This window comes from Oncorhynchus clarkii, chromosome 10, assembly GCF_045791955.1.
Source record: "Oncorhynchus clarkii lewisi isolate Uvic-CL-2024 chromosome 10, UVic_Ocla_1.0, whole genome shotgun sequence".
Lineage (NCBI taxonomy): Eukaryota > Metazoa > Chordata > Actinopteri > Salmoniformes > Salmonidae > Oncorhynchus > Oncorhynchus clarkii.
In genome coordinates this window covers 54,064,688-54,085,749 of record NC_092156.1, presented here as the reverse complement: position 1 = coordinate 54,085,749, position 21,062 = coordinate 54,064,688, and the positions used below count along the sequence as shown (strand labels likewise).

General features: G+C 43.3%; 1 protein-coding gene across 5 annotated transcripts in view; it reads right to left on the bottom strand.

Moving 5' to 3' along the window:
• Positions 1 to 518: 518 nt before the first annotated feature.
• Positions 519 to 21,062, bottom strand: part of LOC139418788 (tripartite motif containing 2a) — a 72,068-nt gene continuing 51,524 nt past the window's right edge. For 3 of the 5 annotated variants that reach the window (XM_071168493.1, XM_071168491.1, XM_071168492.1), the window contains exons 8-12: positions 11,963 to 12,130; positions 11,293 to 11,473; positions 6,102 to 6,172; positions 3,547 to 3,687; positions 519 to 3,221 (exon numbers count right to left, since the gene is read on the bottom strand). In XM_071168493.1, the coding sequence (XP_071024594.1) occupies positions 3,069 to 3,221; positions 3,547 to 3,687; positions 6,102 to 6,172; positions 11,293 to 11,473; positions 11,963 to 12,130 (714 nt within the window). In that variant the 3' untranslated portion in view covers positions 519 to 3,068. The remainder of the gene's footprint in view (positions 3,222 to 3,546; positions 3,688 to 6,101; positions 6,173 to 11,292; positions 11,474 to 11,962; positions 12,131 to 21,062) is intronic. The other 2 variants (XM_071168494.1, XM_071168495.1) reach the window with 1 other exon arrangement.

Genomic DNA, 21,062 nt, shown 5'->3' with positions numbered 1-21,062 from the left:
TGTTGTTGTAGTGTGAACAATAACATGAGTATTTTCTAAGAATTAAACTTGAAAGAAAATGTTTTATTTTATTTTTATGTTGAGCGCTCATATCATTTAAAAGTATGCATTATGTCTGCAATAAAAAAATGTTTAGACAATCAATTACTTTCTATACTTTCCAAAATGTTTTACAATTGTCTGGGAGTGGCAAGATAGAGGAACAGTGGTGTCAAAACAGCACCCCCTGTCAGTCATAATATACATAAATCATTGGTGATGACAGTACCAAAGAGGGTGGCACATCCTCAAATAGCAAAGTGTCTTTGTACCAAGGGGTGGGAAAATGGAATATAACAAAGGTTAGGATTCTTCCTAATGGACAATTCCCCAGTGAGAAGATTTTACCAGAGGCTGCAAGAAAGGTCTACAGAAATAGCTTTGGAATTGATGCCTTTTTGACAACATAAGTGTTTAATTGAAGCTTCTCATCTACATGCTATTTCTTTCTTATTCATTGAAGTGGATTCACAAAACACTTTTTTTCAGGAATGCAATACTTTATTTCTGTGCTGTACACAAAGAGGAAATAAACATCAAATTATGGAATGGTCAAACTTGAGAAAATGTTTTCACATACTGCAAGCATATTAGGGCTTTGGGAAATCTGACTTTAAATATGAATGTTCTGATACAGTGAAAGGGAATAACACTTCAGTTTTTAACAGGGTGTTGTGTAAAGTTGGAATGTAATGAGGTGGAAAAAAAGTCAGTGTGTCTGACATTAACCATGTGCATGACATTCATAACACTTGGAATCAATCTTCAAAAAGTTTTACATACACATTCAGTGGGTGGAATGGAACAACACAGTCATTGCAATGCCACTAAAACTTACTTTCTGTACAAAAATGTTTAAGTTGCATATCACACTTGCTGCATTACTGAGAGCTAAACTTACAGGATATGGGCACTTCTTCCATTTGGCATCAGGGTATCAACATGGACGAGGACAACAAATAACTTGAGGACAAATACAAAATGGGTGCCTGAAACTATGTACATGAAAGTAATGAATTGATGTGAGTCAAGTGCTTTCGAATCTAAATTAATCAAAATGGACGCATAAAAAAAAAGAGCATATTTGAAGGCTGAACCTATTATGATGTAGGCTAATTACCTTTTGAAACAGAGTGCAGTCTATTCACACAGATTAAATCTACTGTTTAGCCATTTTATTTATTTTTTTAGATCAACTATTAGACAGTGTCAGCTACAGTATCAGAATACTACACATGAGTAGTAGCAATAGTTTTTGTGACAGCAGACAAAAAGGGCACAAAAATTGAGGATGGGAGGTAAGAGATGACAGGTTTGTAATATCAGTTTCAATATTGTTGTTACCGTTTCTAACAGTTCTACAATGACCTACAGTGCAGAGTAGCAAGAATAACACAGATGTATAACTACATTGTTCATTTTCAGGACTCATTGAAAGTGAACTTAACATCCAAGAATGCTTTGAGCCATCATAAGTAGTATCATAAAGAGTTTAATGTGAAGTGTCCCTTATTGTATTTTACAGCACGTGCACGCACGCACACGCACACACACAATATTTTGCATTGAGCAACAATACCTTGTCTGTTATTATTGAGGAAGATAAGCAAAGTGTGAAACCACCGGACTAGAGGAAATAAGATAATATATATCATACATTGAGCAGTATGTGAATTCCTTATTGTTAATAAATAAGTAAATAAAGTGGTGGTGGTGTAGATTGAAAAAAGCACTCCCACAAATAGAAATGACTATCTCCTAAGCAGAATGTAACCATTGGGTGATGTCACAAAATATGTCATCAATACCAAACTTAGATTGCTTCCTGTAGATGGCTGCAATCTTTGACAAACGTTTTGCAGATGTTTGGGAATGTTTCACAAATGTTTGTGGGAAGGTTTTCGGACAGCGTTGCATGCACTTGTTATATATACCATGCTTAAAAAATACCCTGATATATTTGAGGTTCTATGTATGAAATTGAACAGGTGAGGTGGGTAGAGATACCTGTAGATAACTTATTTTTACTGAGAACATTTTTACTAAAAGCTACTTTAGCCGGAGATTACTTTGCGGTGATCGTTGATGCCAAATACTAATCGGGGGATGCCAAGAAAGGGAAACAATCTAATTCATTGAGACATATTTTTGGAGCTAGTCTGTGATTAAAGTCCAGGCACTTTATTTTTGATTTTTACTTCTTTTCAATCTCACTTCCATACACATTGTTGACCGTCAAACTAATATTAGCAACAACTTCTGTACTTTAATTTCATTGCATGATAAACATTAATTTCCAGTTTTACATCAAGTGTCATGTCACAACAATAAATAACAAAAGGAAGAATTGGTCCAACCTAACCATGATACCCAGTTATCATTTTTCATCATCCCAACAATCCCTTTAAACAAAAAGGAATGTATTGTATATCAGCTCTGGGGTGAAGTTTCCCCTAAGTTCAGATCTAGGATCAGCTTCCACTCCACCAATCCTAACCTTAACTATTGATGGGGAAAATGCAGAACTGAGCCAAGATCAGCATCTAGGGACAACTTCACCCTACTACTTCTGTATATCACATTAGGGGCAGGGGCAGAAACTAGTCGAATAAATCTCCATCCTCCAATCCATAGAGATCTCAATCATAGTCTCTTCCACCTACATCACATGACCGATTCTCCTTCTTCCTCTTCCCCATGGCTGACATTAGAAAATACGTTTCTGGGAAAATGCAGGGTTTCTCTTATGAAGTCCAGGGGGTCAGTGGAGGACAAGCTTAAAGGTCAGAGTTCACGAAGGAGGCTACAGAGGCACACGTCAGGGTGAACTGTTAGAGAGAGGTTCTGTATGGAACGGTGATGGATGGCGGGATTGAATTAGTGGGTGAAGTGGATGAGTGCAAATCCACCCATTACTCCGTACTGAGGATGGTGTGTGTGTGCAAGTCTTCGTGTGTGTGAATATGTGAATGTGAGTGTGTACGCATAAGTGTGTGTGTGTGTCTGTGTGTACACTAAGTGTGCAAGGGCTACTGCAGATAACGGTAGACTTTGAAGCAGTGGTTCCCAGAGTCAGCCACCACCACATGGCCATCGGAGGTGAGGGCCAGGCCCTGGGGACCGTAGAGAGGGTCTGCCGATGTGTTGATGTAGGAGAGGAACGAACCACTGCCATCAAACACCTGAGAGAGGGAGAGAGAGAAAGAGGGGGAGAGAGAGAGAGAGAGAGGAGAGAGAGAGAAAGCGGGGGAGGAGAGAGAGAGAAAGAGGGGGAGGAGAGATAGAGAGAGAGTGCAGAGAGAGATACATTTGAAATACCACTAATCTAACTGACTACTCTAGATGAAAATATAATACATCTAACAAAAAAAAAATGATAATAAAATTATATTTTAAAGAGCATGCTAGAGGACAAGAAAAATGTTTTCATTGACATTTTAGTTAACACCAAAACAAGGTCTCCCACTTCCCTGACCTTGGTCTCACTTCCATGGTCTTTGGCCTCACCTGTATTCGGCTATTGCCCCAGTCTGCCACGATGATGTTCCCGTTGACGTCCACTGCCACCCCCGTAGGGGCGTTAAACTGGCCATTCCCCTCCCCGTTGGAACCAAACTTCAGAAGAAACTCCCCCTCAGGGTTGAACACCTGCAGAAAGGTACACAATCCCTTTTTATATAAAGAAACAGGTACATACATCATCATTTGGTTCAATTGATGCCATGTTGCTGTGAGATCGCTTAGGCAGAGAGCCGCTGGACATTTTGTAAATATGTTATCATTTCTACATGTTTTTTGTTGGAATCTTATATTTTTTTGGAGGGGGGTTTGAATAGCCAAATGTTTATATATTAAATCTGGATTAGGTCTATTTGTTTACTGCCCATGAATTCATTGCAAATCAGCTGTCTCGTGATAGCTAGCTAGTGATGCTACCATACTAGCTAGCTAACGTTAGTGTCCTATTTTTCATTGTTATTTATACGGTCTCATGACTCAATGAGGAGGACTAATTCATGGCGAGCTGGCAGTGACGACGTCATCGCTCGGGAGGTTTCCTCCGAAGTTATGAGCGGCCCGTCATCATAATATCCTGAGTGAATGGAGACCGGAGAGCTCAAAAATAAACATCTCTTTCTACGCTACAAGACCAGAGAGTCAACGGCTACGGAGAAATCGCAGTCAGGCGGAGGGCGGGGGGACAAGGCGCGAGTGAGATGCCTTCAATGCAGAGTGAACTGTGCGGTCTGCCTGCCAGTCTCCGGGGGACCTGCTCATCTCCCCCCATTGACCTAATTTCTTTGCTTAAGACATGCGATTCCATCTTGACTGTCGCTCCATCTGTTGGAGGCTTGAAACACTCAAAACGTTCAACACTGTCTGAAAATCATAGTCCAGATCTACTATATCATATAGCGGTTTTATTTTATTCTTGTTTGTAGCGATGTGTCGTTTGAATGTCATGTTGAACAATGCTGAACACAATGTTTTTTTTATTTATTTTTTAAATTGTATTTTCCCCCTTTTTTCTCCCCAATTTCGTGGTATCCAATTGGTAGTAGTTACAGTCTTGTCTTGTCTCGACGCTGCAACTCCCGTACAGACTCGGGAGAGGCAAAGGTCGAGAGCCATGCGTCCTCCGAAACACAACCCAACCAAGCCGCACTGCTTCTTGACACAATGCACATCCAACCCGGAAGCCAGCCACACCAATGTGTCGGAGGAAACACCGTAAACCTGGCGACCTGGTCAGCGTGCACTGCGCCCGGCACAGGAGTCGCTAGTGCGTGATGAGACAAGGATATCCCTGCCGGCCAAACCCTCCCCAACCCGGACGACGCTGGGCCAATTGTGCGCCGCCCCATGGGCCTCCCGTTCGCGGGCGGCTGCGACAGAGCCTGGGCTCGAACCCAGATTCTCTGGTGGCAGCCGGGAGGCCGCTGAACACAATGTCAAATTGACCCTAACCAACTTTAGGTTTTCTCCCCAAAATACTTTATCTCCAAGACAATGGGTCATACAAATGGCTCGACACCTAGGGGTGATACCATGTGACCTAGCAGGACTATAAAAGGTCTGCTCCTGAAAAAGATCTGAACCTCCAGCGGGCCGACCATAAGTCCTGGACCTTTGCCTTTAATGGCCAGAACCGGTAACTGATAACTTAGGGGGGGAAGTATATATTTCGGGAATAATACCTCTAATCCAGTAAATACAGTGGGAAGGAAGTGCCCACGCACTAAACAGGCTCAGGAAAAAACATACAACTTAGAGCTAGTGTAGCCAGAACGGTACCCTTAAGCTGACCGTCTTCAAGGAAAGAAGGATAAGACAATTAGACCACAGCCTCTGCAACTCAGGCAAAGGAGCCAACAGAGAAGAGCAACAAGCATAAGGACACCAACTCAGGACCAAAGGAGCAACCTGATGGAGGTACCTCAATTCAACAGGGAAAGCACACACAGACCATCTTCTTCCTTTGTTCTCCTCTATGCGGCCTGAACCATCAAGAAGACTTTGATCACAGACTGGGGAGAACATAATTTAATGTTCAGGATCTCAAGGTCTTCCAATCTATTTCCTACCTTTTCATGATCATTCTCATTATGTTTGTAAATATTTAGATTAGTGTTATTAAATGTTGATTGTTCAAAGAAATTGTGTTTGTCTTGTTATTCTGTTAAAGAACTCCAATTGATTCTCAAAATAATTCATACCTTCAGATAAGCCAATAATTAGTATTGTTAAAATGTTAGTCTTATAGAGTTATTGCTAAAATAACTCTATAAGCCTCATAAGTCTTCCTAGAATATAATTGTTGTTCAATACTGGACTGGTGCTCTGTTAATAATCTCATAGTAATAAGTATACACACAATTTTACAGCTTGTTCAAGTGCTTTAAGATCATTTTTTGTATTGAAAAGCGCTAGAGAAGCTGAATAAATCAATTATTATTATATCCCTTTTTCATAAAAAAGGTGCACATCCTTTTTACGGGAAAATAGACATACTTTTTTTCCACAAGGGAACAAATCATTTGCAATTGGTGAGATGGTCTTACCTTCACGGAATGATTATGGAAGTCCGTAACAATTATCTCATTGTTATGGTTGACTGCTGCAAAGTGAGGACCTGGATCAAACAGAGAGATAGTACATGCATTTAACCCTGCTCCTATGGCAACGTAAACAACGAAACAGAGGAAAGTGGAGATGGCTTGCGGGTGATGGCAGAGGCTTGAGGATTGTAATAGCCCACTCTGGACTACCGATGAGTAGTGATGAGCTGCCGGGGCATCACCCAAGTGGGTGCTACTTGTTTGTATGGAAGAATGGCTACAAAAGTTAAACGGCTACGCTACGGACGGCTGCGGATGCCGAGGTGCGCTGCTAAATGGCCTCCCACCGCTCAAGCCATTGTTTGATACTACCAAGACAAACTGCTTCAGCTCCTATCCTGACACACTGTTTTTGTTTCCTTGTTTAATACATTTTATGTGCTGTGTACACACGTCAGCTGCCATGTACCACGGCCTACATGTAAATGTAGTAAAACTACTAAAGACACCGCCGACAAAGTCGAACATGTCTTGATTTAAAACAATGTATCATTTGATATGATATGTTTATGAAAGACATGCCAAAACATATGTAGAAACGGATTACACTGTATGCATTTTATTCTGTTAAACTGTAACCAAATATCATAATAAACTATGTAATCATTAACACATTTTTAAAGCAAATAAAAATATTTAACTGAAATGGAAAGCTATAGCGAAGAGTGTGGTAAGTTGAGCCACCCTTGTTTCTAGGAAACCATATGGAAAAAAGTGGTAAGGTCCCATTTTTTATTACATTTATTTTTTGACAAAGAAGCTATTGTAATTGTGTTGAATTTTGTGTTTGGGAAATAAAGAGAAATGGTTTTAAAAGGGTAATTGTAATATGTGACCAGTTTCAGGAAACTAGGCACATGGCGCGGGTCACTACTTTACAGGAGAGTCATTTGAATCGTTTTTTGTGAACTTTCATGTGCCTGAATAACAAACTTGTATGCCATCTGAATAAAATGTTTATATTACGAGCGCCATATAGCACGCTTCTGTCTATTTGAGCTGCTTAGTATGTGTAGGTAATCCTGTCTAACGCAGCTTTTCTTAGCCTAACCAGCTCTGCTAGGGCGAGTAATAAAGAGATGGGTCATGCTAAAGCTTAAGAGGTTGTGAACGATGGTGAATGGGCAAAGAAGAGCTCTCCAGTTGGTACCAAAACATTCCAAGGCCATTTTCTCAAAAGTGAGGTTACACGTTTATCAACTTAAAGCAGAAATACTTCCCCATTGTTCCTCAGATGCAGTGTATGATATACCATTTTGTAGCTCTGTTTCTCTGCTTTTATCCAATGTAAAAAACACAATTTCATTTGAACCTTTATTTAACTAGGCAAGTCAGTTAAGAACAAATTCTTATTTTCACTGACGGCCTAGGAACAGTGGGTTACCTGCCTGTTCAGGGGCAGAACGACAGATTTGTACCGTGTCAGCTCGGGGGTTTGAACTTGCAACATTCCGGATACTAGTCCAACGCTCTAACCACTAGGCTACCCTGCCGCCCCACATGAGACTGAATCAAGGAGGTCGGTCTCATATTTCATTCAATACAATACAATACAACAAGTTATGCCAAGAGACCACTTTCTTTATTTCTTTTCAAAACTGTAATGTTTACATTAATTGTGATTATTTCCAGGGATACATAACATCCTGAAATATATGTAGATGTTTTTGTTAGAAAGAAAACTATATTTCCCTTGATGGAGTGATGATGAATTTAAAAAATGTCTCAACTTACCCCACTCTCCCCTACTGGAGAGTCCTGCTGTTCAGATGGTTGTTTTTGACAGGTCATTTGCTAATTATGTGTAGGCTCAGGCCTACTGTGATTTTTTGTTTGTTTGTTTTTTACAGTTTTCACATTTGATTCATTAGCTTACTTACATTTACTATGTAAATCATGAATTCTAACTGACTATGATGCAATAAAGAAAGTATTGGATAGATTATATTTGATAGTCCCATTCGGTATTAGAATGTCACGGCCGCCTGTGGGGAAAACAACCTGTGGTTACCTAGGTTACCCCATTGGCTCACAGCAAAAACTTGACCTTTTTCAAATGCTTTTTTATTTTTGTCTGTTTGTTTTAGTCAATTACAAAACTACATGTAAGAAAAGTACATGTCTAAAGATGACTTTTCAACACTGCCTGCTCCTAAGCGTTCTGTCTACTTAGAAAAGTGTAATATTGTAGGGCTTCCCTCATGATGGTGCTAGCAGCCATGTGAGTGCTAGCTAGCTACCGACCAGAACATTAAGCTAGCCAAGAACAACAACAAACGGACTATACAGCTTCAAGTAGAGAGTGGAGTTTCAAACGGACTGTACTAAATAAGTCATACCTGTGATTAAATGTTTTCCACACACAACTACGTGTAGTCTACTTGGACACCAGGTCCCCACATTTCCCACTTGCCCATGCCGAATACCCTGAAGGAACAGGGCTCTTCTCGCAGGCTCCATTTCCCTATGTGGGAGCATTGCAAACCTTAAGGTTGGGATTTTTATACCCCTTTTTCTCCCAAATTTCGTGATATCCAAATTGGTAGTTACAGTCTTGTCCCATCGCTGCAACTCCCATACGGACTCAGGAGAGGCGAAGGTCAAGGGCCATGCATCCTCTAAAACGAGACCCTGCCAAGCCGCATTGCTTATTGACACACTGCTGGTTCAACCCGGAAAACACCAATGTGTCAGAAACACCATACAACTGGCGACCGAAGTCAGAATGCATGCGCCCAGCCCGCCACAAGGAGTCGCTAGAGCACGATGGGACAAGGACATCCTGGCCGGCCAAACCATGCCCTAACCCAGACAACGCTGGGCCAATTGTGCGCCGCCTCATGGGTCTCCCAGTCACAACCGGCTGTGACACAGCCTGGGATCACACTCAGGTCTGTAGTGACACCTCTAGCACTGCGATGCAGTGCCTTAGACTCCTGCGCAACTCGGGTACATTGAATAACATCGCAGCTTTTCGGCATGTTTTGTTATTTCAGTATAACAAAAGAAATCTACGAAGTTGGCTCTTTTACAATGGGGGTCAATTGAAAATAATTTTCCCCAATTTGTGGGCGTGGTTGAGCGGAATTCCTTATGACGCGAATATCGACTTGAAGTATCAAACATGACTTGTGTTATGACATAAAAACGAGGGGTTCCGGGGGTTCCAAAACCTGAGATTCTTTCGTTTTCCGGTCATTGTTATCTTGAGCAACTATCAACAGCCAAAACAAACTTTTCGCTATTTTTTTTCGCCCCAACTTTACATCAGCAGTAGCAGTATTTGCCAGCAAACCAGCGTGGACAGCACAAGAATGTATGCTTCGTTATACATGGCTCCCAATGGGCCCAGAAACCCCAGGGCCTCCCCTTTACTTTGGTGATCTTCATCCTGAGGTGACTGACGCGGTTTTGTATTACAAGGGACCAAATCACCCGTCGTTCACTGAGAAGCACTTATGTCAACTTTCTTAGCCCAGCTGATACTGAGCGTGCACTGGACACGAGCAACTTAGAAAGCATTCATGTAAAACCTATGCGGATCATGTGGTCTCAGCGTGACCCATCCTTGAGAAAGAGCAGGGTGGGAAATACGTTTGTTAAGAACCTGGACAAGACCATCAGCCTTCGGAGACATTCTCTCCAGCAAGCTGGTTTGTGACGAGAATGGGCAGTCTAAAGGCTATGCCTTCGTCCAATGAGACTTCTGAAAGAGCCATAACAAAATAATACAGAAATCTGCTAGTGTAGCACAGTGTAGTGCTTACTCCACAGCCTAAAGTGGCCCCACTTGCACCACGGAATAGCTAGCTTTTCGCATGGCACAGACTGGTAAGATGCTTCAGGAGAGCTGTCACGTGTGCTAGCAAGACAGAGGTCCTGGGTTCGAGCCTCTGTGTGAGCCGAATCAGGAGGAAGTGGTACTCGCTAAGCAAGTGTAATATCCTTTACAGTGGTGCCTAGTGACTAGAATCTACAGTTGCGCTCAGGTCAATGCTGGGGTCGCTGTTGAGTAAGTTTAAGGGGTGAATGTAGCACATAGGGCTGTGTGAAACTTACTCCTCAGCCTGAAGTGTCCCCACTTGGGCATGGACTGGTAAGATGCTTTAGGAGGATGGTCATGTGTGCTAGCAAGGCAAAAGTCATTTGTGGCCACCAAGCCACTATATGTGCCCCCAGCACAAGGTGTCGAGTTCCTCACGAACCAAAACAAGGAGAGGACCAACCCTAACCCAGTGATCATCTCCTACCAGCCTGCTGCTCCTGCTGGGTACTTCATGGCTGCCATTCAGGTAAATCTAAATTATTGGATTTCATGTGGACAATATTTAGAAATGTTATATTTAATTCACATGACTAAAGTTTACAAGTGATTATATAGGCCTATTACTCCAGAAGAAGAAAAAAAACAAAGCAACGTCAATAAAGCATTTATTTTCAAAATGGAAACACGATGGACTCTGTCACGTTTAGGTAAGGTTAACCCATACCTTTAAAGCAGCAATCAGCAGTTGAAACAATTACAAAGCGTACTCCCCACCACTGTTTCTGTAAAAAGAGGGGGGATGGGGCAGGAGAAATGTAACTGCTCTCAAATTCAAAGACAGAGCTATGGATGCAAGGATATCCATGAATACAAAATTATAGTTTCAATCATGTTTTGAGGCTGTACAGTATTTGTTTTATTTACTTTGTTTACAAACATTGTAGTAAAACAAGCTATATTTTGGGTTCTGATGGGATATGTCAGTTGAAGTAAGCTGATGAGGCACAAGTTATATTCTATAAGAATCAATGGGTACATATCATTAATTTATAAGTCCAAAAATGGATGTTGCAACCGCTGATTGCCCCTTTAAGATAAGGTTGGGTTAATTGAAAATGTAAATATTGAATTGAATGGAAACCACACACACACACACACACACACACACACACACGAGACTGACAAAATAAATGGGCTTCGAGATATTAGGAAGAGCATGCGGGAAGTCCCTCTTGATCAAATAAAATGTTATAGCTCAAAAGGTCACGGTCACATCCTAAAGGTCACTTGCCTGGGGGAGTCCTCATTCCGCATGCAGGTGGTGGGAGCAAAAGACAGGGAGTGGAGAGGGGAGTGCAACACCATTACCATTGAGTGTACCTGCAAACTGCCGGTCGCCGTTTCCGCGGTTACCAAACTTGGTGACCAGCTTGCCGTTGGGCTGGAAGATGAAGACGCAACACGCCTTGTTGTCCACGATGATGACGTGGCCGTTCCTGTCCACCGACACGCCTTTGGGGCCCATCAGCTTGCCCGAGCCAATCTTATTCTGGGGGAGATAGAGGAACAGTCAGGAAGGACAGTGGATAATACCCCAGTATTTCAGTTGGGTATTTTATATAAAGAAATAGCAAACAGGTTCATGTTTCAGGTTAACATTTCAGGCTAACGTCAAAGTCTCATAGTGGCATGGGAAACTATTTTTTTTAAGCATCAGCCATGCAAAGCATCACTTAGGATAAAGCAATTCTGACAGCAGCTATTAGATGACATGACGGAATAGACCGGAATCCAAACTGAATAGCCCTCCATTTCAATATATTTTCACTTCAATTATTAAGTCTGGACCTGCTCCAATTGAGAGGCACTCGGGCCGACAATTGGGATGGTTAGAAAGCAGCACTAAATATTTCAACGAATTCAGGTCCGAATCCAGACTGAGGGTTCCAGATCCAGACTCAATCAGTAAAGTGGAACAGAGCGATATCTAGTGTGGATTCCAAGATAAATGACAGCATTGTATACATTTTGAACTCACTTTGAACTTCCCGTCGCTGGAGAAGATGCTAACCCACTTGTTGTCGTAGTCGGCTATGATGATGTCACCGTTGGGGTGGACCGCCACTCCTGTGGGCCGCTGCAGTTGCCCTGGAGACCGTCCACGCACCCCAAAGCGACTCTTGAACAGGCCGTCGTTAGAGAAGATCTGCAAAAGAAACACGGGCCTGAATCTGATTGTCAAAATGCTTTGAAATATAAAACTTAAATCAATGGATAGTGAGGGCTCTTTTTTGTTCAGTCCTTTAAGGAAATCATTTGAAAATCCTGCTTGATATGATAAATAAATGACACCTTTCAATTATTGAACTGGAATTGTTAGAGTTGGTATTGTGACGGCCCTGAATTATTTTGAGCCGTCTCAGTGCTTCTCCTTCCAATAGGGTGCTTGCCCTTTAATTCCCAATTAAATAGCCAGCATCAGCTGCGCAAAAGTGGCGTTTGTGATGGAGACGTGACTGAGGATGTGTTCCCGAAGCTTCTCTATTCCGGTTGTTTTGTTGCTGTTAAACGTGTGTTTTGTAGCCTGAGAGTTTACCCAGGATCGGATCCACTCTTTGCGTCCGTGGACTACTCCTCTCTATTCTTCGTGGCCTTTCTCCGCTGGAGATCTGGTGGCGGATTGGATTGTCTGACTGACCGACTGACTACCACCTTTTTTGTATACGGTATTTCATTTGTTTTGATATGATGTATACGGTGATGATTTATGTAGTTAGATGTAGTTGAGGAATTAGTAAGAGCAGATACGCTTTAAAGTTCTGTGGTAAAATGGTTATATTGATTGTATGATTTAATACTGGGTTTACGCTACACGGAATGAACGGACCAACATTGCGTGACAAGTCACTTGAGTTCACTGAACTCCTTACCGGGCGGGACTCTTTTTAGGCCCGAGGTACAGGACATTTCTGGAGGAACCAGAACTCATTGTGTTATATTATTATGTGTGTGTAATCCATTGATGTTGCTAATACAACCCACGCAAAAGAATAGTTGTTTTTGAAGTTCTTTCAATGTTTTAAGGGTTTATGAAAAGTTGATTTCCCTTCTGACGTTTACATAAGTCCTTTGTATGGTGTAGACTTGACGGACCAGATGGGACTCATTCCCTCCCAAACAACAAAAGGAGAAACCAATGTTTTCTCTGGTAGGCACAACCTACCTGGCACCCCTATAAAAAAATAACCTCAAGTCAAAACCGTTACATAAAAAATGGCACCCCAGATGGGACAACACAACATTGAGAACTAACCAAAGCAAATCTTTTGTGTGGAATTAAAACAATGGATTCACCCCAAGATAATGTGCTCATCCATTTCATACCTGTCAATGGGAATGGAGATAATGGAGTTGATTTGGGCCAGAGCCCTGGGAATCTGAATGCTCGGTCTGGACCACAGGCCACAGGAGGTCTAACCAGTTACTCACTTATTGACATGGATCTGTGTGAAAGTACTGAGCCAGCCCTCCATCTGACACCCAACCTTCCTCCATTGTCTGGTTTATCTCCAGAGGTTGTAGTTTTACAACTTCAAGGTGACATCCTTGATATTCGTCGGACTCAACAACATCTCCAAACTCTTATCCACGATAAATTCAAATGTCTGAGGGAAGAGCAACAACGGAGTGCCATGGAATTCAGAAACTCACTGAGCACTCTAACCCACACGCTAACAGAGCTCAGTGAGAGTGGAAGACGGGAAATTACTGGTGCCATGGACAGGCAGTTTGACTACCAACGAAACCAACTCACTGCCACTCTCCAATGGCGCCTGCAACATCATCACACTGAGGTCCTCAAGGACGTTAATTCTGTTTTTTCTCCCATGGTTAACACTGTAGACCACTTGCAAACAGAGCTCTCTAATTGTGTTAAAATGTTGGATGACGTGTCTGTGGACATGGCCTCCATTAGGCACAACTCCTTACACAGAGTTTCTCTGGTGTCCACTTCTGTTCAGACCACTGAGGGCCAAGCTGGCACCTCTGAAGAGCCAAGACAAGGCCATGCTACAGCCACCCCTTGCAGGATGCAATCCACCATGCATCCTGGTGTTCATTTTCATTGTCCGATAACTCCCTTCCCCTCTACTTCCTCAATCCCTCCTAGCTCGTTTGTTCATGGTGATTTGAGTAGACGTCATGTGGGGGCGATGCCCATTAAATTGCAATTTCCCACCTTTGGGAAAAAAGATGACAGTCCTGATCCGCTAATGTACCTAGAAAGATGTCGTGACTTTCTTGCCCTCAATCCCCTGGCTGACGAAGAACTCCTTGCCACATTGAGGAATGTGTTGCATGGGACAGCTCGAGACTGGTGGGATGTGGCACGTCTCACCACTACCTCCTGGGCTGACTTTGAGGCCAAGTTTTCCTCTGCATTTCTGTCTGAGGACTACACAGATGAGTTGGCAGACAGAGTCAGGAATCGAGTACAAAGAGAGAAAGAGAGTATCCGTGACTTTGCATACGGTTACCACTCCCTGTGCAGAAGGTGGAAACCTGGCATTGAGGAGGAAGAGGTCATTAAATTGATTTTGAAGAACATCAACCCACTACTAGCCAGTCAACTCCGAGAACGAGTCACCACTGTCGATGGACTGGTTCGCTTGGGACAGCAGTTTGAGAAGGACAGAGAATGCCAACAGCAATATGACCAAAGAAAGAAACAGACACCCAAACCGTTACCCAAGACAGACCATCAACAACAGCCAGAGTCTCAAGCCATGACCCCTCTCATGTTCTGTTGGAGATGTAGCCAAAAGGGACATTCTTCAGCTACATGTCCAAGACCGTATCAAGAAAACCCTTCCAGAAACCACAAATCACAACAGGCCAACACACCTAACTCTCTTCGCAGGAATGACCATCCTTCTCTGGGTGCTTTAACCAGAGCTGAAATCCCAAGAGTCACTGCCTACGCCCCCCCATCGACATCCCCTTCCTTTCAGTTCATACCGCACCAACTGGTGTTACCCCTGTCCATAGGCCCATGGACAGGAAGAGCCATCCTGGACACCGGGCCATCCTACACACTGCTCAATGAGAAACTGTGGAAGGAGGTTAAAGGTCCGCAATACAACTTGAAGTCGTGGACAGAAGGTCCACTCTATCTGGCGGATGGTGAGGCTAAACGACCCCTTGGATGGAGTGAGGTAGAGTTCCGCCTGTGTAACCGCTCCTATATGATTCCTTCGGTGATCCTACAAACCAAGAACCTTGCTTTTCCTGTCGTGTTGGGAATTGATTTCATGTACTTCAGTGGTGTCCAGATTGATATCGCACACAATTGCTACTGGTTTCCATACAATCCGAGCAAGAAGCATTTCTTCCAATCAGAAGCTACGAAGTTACATGATTGGGGTTCAAATATGGCAGTCTTCTCTGCCGTTGCTCCGTTACCACTAACCCTTGATAATCCTTCTGACGATCTCCTTTTACAGGCTGTAAGAAGAGCTCAGCTGGAACATCCAGAGGAGTTAAGGCTGTTGGAACAGCTGCAGAATAATGCTGATGTATGTACTTCAAGGCTAGGACGCACCGGGCTCCTGAAGCACAAAATATTCCTTACACAGGAAATGCCGATCAAGCAAAAGCCATATCGTTTGTCCCCAGCGAAGCTAATCATCCAAAAGGGACTCATTAATGATATGTTAACACAAGATATAATAGAACGTTCCTCCTCTCCTTGGGCTGCTCCTGTTGTCCTCATCCCAAAAAAGACTGGTGGTCTTAGATTTTGTGTGGACTATAGGAAGACCAACAATGTTTCCCAGACTGATGCCTATCCTTTTCCTACCATCCACGAGATCCTGGAGTCATTGTCTGGCGCTGTTGTGTTCACTACCCTTGACCTCAATAGTGGTTATTGGCAAGTTGAGATGGACCAGGAAAGCAAGGACAAGACTGCTTTTGTCTGTGCTGAGGGCTTGTTTTCCTTTAAGGTGATGCCTTTTGGATTAAAGAATGCACCTGCCACTTTCCAAAGACTGATGGAGATTGCGTTAGGGGAGCTCAAAGGGAAGATCTGTTTCGTCTACCTGGACGATATAATTATCTACTCCCAGAACAGAGAACAACACTTTCAAGATCTTCAAGCAGTGTTGGACAAGCTAAGAGAAGCTGGTCTGACCGTGAATATGAAGAAGAGCAACTTCTGCCAAACTTCCCTGAAGTTCCTTGGCCATATTGTGTCTTTCGACGGCATTCATGTGGATCCTGAAAAGACCAAGGCGGTACAAGATTTTCCTGTGCCAACCACACTCAAGGCCCTTCAACGGTTCCTTGGGATGGCTGGATGGTACCATCGGTTTGTGTCGAACTTCTCCCAGGTGGCAGAACCCCTCAACGCGTTGAAGCGAAAAGGAGTGAAATTCCTATGGACGGCAGAGTGCCAGACATCCTTTGAAACCCTGAAACGACACCTCGTCACACCTCCCATTTTAGGTCATCCCAACTTTGATTCCCCTTTTGTTGTTTACACTGATGCAAGTGATGTTGGACTTGGTGCTGTCCTAGTCCAACAGACTGGACTTGGCACTGAAGAAGTGCTAGCGTTCGCCAGTCGGACATTGAATGGAGCAGAACGGAACTACTCCACAACCGAGCAAGAGTGCCTTGCAGTTGTCTGGGCTTTGGAAAAGTGGAGGTACTACCTGGAGGGAAGACACTTCACTGTGGTCACTGACCATTCCTCCCTTGTGTGGGTGTTCAAGACCAACAAACCAAGCACCAGACTCATAAGATGGGCTCTACGGTTGCAAGAGTTCACCTTTGCAGTAGAATACAGGAAAGGAAAATACAACACTGTTCCAGATGCCTTATCCAGGGCTCCTGCTTGTGATAACGGTGGCCCTCATTTTACATGTGCTACTGTCCTGTCAAGCAGTCGAGACTCGCCCAAAACAGACTTTCCCATCTCTGATGAGACCATATGGAAAGCCCAACAGGATGATCCAGAAGTACAGGCTTTGTACCAGACTATCCTGGAAGATGGAGAAAAGATGGTCAATCCTACCACAAAGCTGACCATCCTGGAAGACAAAGTCTACCGTGTTGTACAACTACCACACAGAACCCTCTACCAATTGTACATACCTGAAACTCTACGCCTACAACTGCTTCAACATTTCCATGAAGACCCATTAGCTGGTCATTTGGGCAGGTTCAAAACCTACAAGCGGTTGCAAGCGTTACTGTACTGGCCACATCTGAGCATGGATGTGAAGTCACACATCCGAAACTGTCAGGTTTGTCAAATGTACAAACCAGAAGGTAGAAAGCCTGCTGGCAAGTTGCAGCAAACGGTGGTTACCCGACCTTGGGAAATGCTAGGAGTGGATTTGATGGGTCCATTTCCTAGAAGCTCCAATCAGAATGTGTACATGCTTGTGTTTGTTGATTATTATTCAAAGTGGGTGGAACTCTTTTCCCTGCGTCAGGCCACAGCAAGGACCGTCTCTAACATCCTTACGAAAGAGATCCTGACTCGCTGGGGAGTGCCTGATTACATCCTGTCTGATCGAGGTTCCCAATTTGTCTCTGATCTCTTTGAGGAGACCTGCCAAAGATGGAACCTGAGACAGAAGTTGACCACGGCCTATCACCCACAGACCAATCTCACTGAGAGAGTAAATCGAACCTTGAAGACAATGATTGCTTCCTATGTAGGGACCCAGCACAAACACTGGGACAAGCACCTTCACGAGTTTCGATTTGCCCTGAATTCTGCTGTGCAAGAGTCCACTGGAGTCACACCTGCAGAGCTGAACCTAAGTCGTCCCCTCCGAGGACCCTTGGATATGGTGCTACAGCCCCAGCAGATTACTCCAGACGCTGCTTGCTATGACCAGGTAGTCCATCTCCATGACTTGAGAGCTCTTGTCTCAAAGAACATGACCCAGGCTCGACTCAAGCAGAAGAGAAATTATGATAAGAACAGACGAGACATGCAGTTTCAGCTTCGTGATCGGGTGTGGCTTCGCTCTCATCCTTACTCGAAAGCTGAACAATTCTTCTCTGCCAAGCTCGCTCCTAAATGGCAAGGACCATATAGGATTGTGGAGCAGATGGGCCCTTTGAACTACCGAGTGGTGAAAGAGGACACAGGTGAAGATATGCGCGTTGTCCATGTCTCACGCCTTAAGGCCTGTTACCCCTCGGCTGAGGAATTGGAGGCGATTGAGCGCCGCAAGATCTTGGATATCTTTGAAGAGGAAAGTGAGGAGACTTTTCTCGGATTCCCAGACCCAGAAGTCTCACACCTTAAGGCCTGTGACCCCTCAGCTGAGGAGCGTGAGCTCCAAAAAGTCATGAGAATTTTTGTAGAGGAAAGTGATGAGGAGACCTTTCTCGGTTACCCCGACCAAGATGTGCCTTCCAGGGCAATGGTCGGCTTTTTCCAGGGGAGGGGGTGTGTGACGGCCCTGAATTATTTTGAGCCGTCTCAGTGCTTCTCCTTCCAATAGGGTGCTTGCCCTTTAATTCCCAATTAAATAGCCAGCATCAGCTGCGCAAAAGTGGCGTTTGTGATGGAGACGTGACTGAGGATGTGTTCCCGAAGCTTCTCTATTCCGGTTGTTTTGTTGCTGTTAAACGTGTGTTTTGTAGCCTGAGAGTTTACCCAGGATCGGATCCACTCTTTGCGTCCGTGGACTACTCCTCTCTATTCTTCGTGGCCTTTCTCCGCTGGAGATCTGGTGGCGGATTGGATTGTCTGACTGACCGACTGACTACCACCTTTTTTGTATACGGTATTTCATTTGTTTTGATATGATGTATACGGTGATGATTTATGTAGTTAGATGTAGTTGAGGAATTAGTAAGAGCAGATACGCTTTAAAGTTCTGTGGTAAAATGGTTATATTGATTGTATGATTTAATACTGGGTTTACGCTACACGGAATGAACGGACCAACATTGCGTGACAAGTCACTTGAGTTCACTGAACTCCTTACCGGGCGGGACTCTTTTTAGGCCCGAGGTACAGGACATTTCTGGAGGAACCAGAACTCATTGTGTTATATTATTATGTGTGTGTAATCCATTGATGTTGCTAATACAACCCACGCAAAAGAATAGTTGTTTTTGAAGTTCTTTCAATGTTTTAAGGGTTTATGAAAAGTTGATTTCCCTTCTGACGTTTACATAAGTCCTTTGTATGGTGTAGACTTGACGGACCAGATGGGACTCATTCCCTCCCAAACAACAAAAGGAGAAACCAATGTTTTCTCTGGTAGGCACAACCTACCTGGCACCCCTATAAAAAAATAACCTCAAGTCAAAACCGTTACAGTATGTTTGCCATATTTTCACATTTGCAAAAGCACCACGATATACAGCAAATCAAAACAAAACATCTGAGCAGTCAGAGCTCCTAACCGAGTCTTGTTTTCATCCAGTCTATTTCAGAAGATTATTCTTCAGACAATCTCTTCAGACACACCTCAAAGAGCTCTGGTGAGAACTCACAGTCAAAAGATACCAGTGTGACTAGGTCAAGGTAGAACGACTTCAGAGAGATGAGCTAGACGCAGGGCTGTTCAATTCCGTTTCTGTACGGGCAAAACACTTCTGTTTTTCACCCTCTCCTCCATTCATGGACTAATTCAGACCTTTGACAGCAGGTGAGTGCAATTAACTACCAGGTAGAAACAAAAAACAAATGTTTTGGCCCTCCAGGTCCGGAATTGAACAGACCTGAGCTAGATGCTAACTACCACTGTTATGTACAGAACCAGTCAAAAGTTTGGACACACCTACTTCTTTATTTTTAATATTTTCTACATTAGAATAATAGTGAAGACATTAAAACTATGAAATAACACATATTGAATCATGTAGTAACCAAAAAAGTGTTGAACAAATCAAAATATATTTGAGATTCGTCAAAGTAACCACCCTTTGCCTTAATGACAGGTTTGCACACTCTTGGCATTCTCTCAACCAGCTTCATGAGGGAGTCACCTGGAATGCCTTTCAATTAACAGGTGTGCCTTGTTCTTTCCTTCTTAATGTGTTTGCGCCAATCAGTTGTGTAGTGAGAAGGTGTGCAGAAGATAGCCCTATTTGGTAAAAGACCAAGTCCATATTATGGCAAGAACAGCTCAAATAAGCAAAGAGAAACAAAAGTCCGTCATTACTTTAAGACATGAAGGTCAGTCAATGCGGAAAATTTCAAGAACTTTGAAAGTTTCTTCAAGGGCAGTCACAAAAACCAATCAAGCGCTATGATAAAACTAGCTTTCATGAGGACCGCCACAGGAAAGGAAGGCCCAGAGTTACCTCTGTAGCAGAAGATAAGTTCATTAGAGTTACCAGACTCAAATTGCAGCCCAAATAAATTCTTCACAGAGTTCAAGTAACAGACACATCTCAACATCAACGGTTCAGAGGAGACTGTATGAATCAGGCCTTCATTGTCAAAATGCTGCAAAGAAACCCCTACCAAAGGACACCAAAAAGAAGAGGCTTTGGCCAAGAAACACGAGCAATGGACATTAGACCGGTGAAAATCTGTCCTTTGGTCTGATGAGTCCAAATTTGAGATTTTTTATTCCAACCGCCGTGTCTATGTGATACACAGAGTAGGTGAATGGATGACCTCCACATGTGTGGTTCCCACCTTGAAGCATGGAGGTGGTGGTGTGATGGTGCTTTGCTGGTGACACTGTCTGTGATTTATTTAGAATTCAAGACACACTTAACCAGCATGGCTACCACAGCATTCTGCAGCGATACGCCATCCCATCTGGTTTGCGCATAGTGGGAGTATCATTTGTTTTTCACACCTCCAGGCTGTGAAATGGCTATTTGACCAAGAAGGAGAGTGATGGAGTGCTGCAGCAGATGACCTGGCCTCCACAATCCCCCGACCTCAACCAAATTGAGATGGTTTGGGATGAGTTGGATCGCAGAGTAAAGGAATAGCAGTCAACAAGTGCTCAGCATATGTGGGAACTCCTTCAAGACTGTTGGAAAAGCATTCCACATGAAGCTGGTGTGCACAATTTTCATCAAGGAAAATGGTGGCTACTTTGAAGAATGTAAAAATATATAATATATTTTGATTTGTTAAA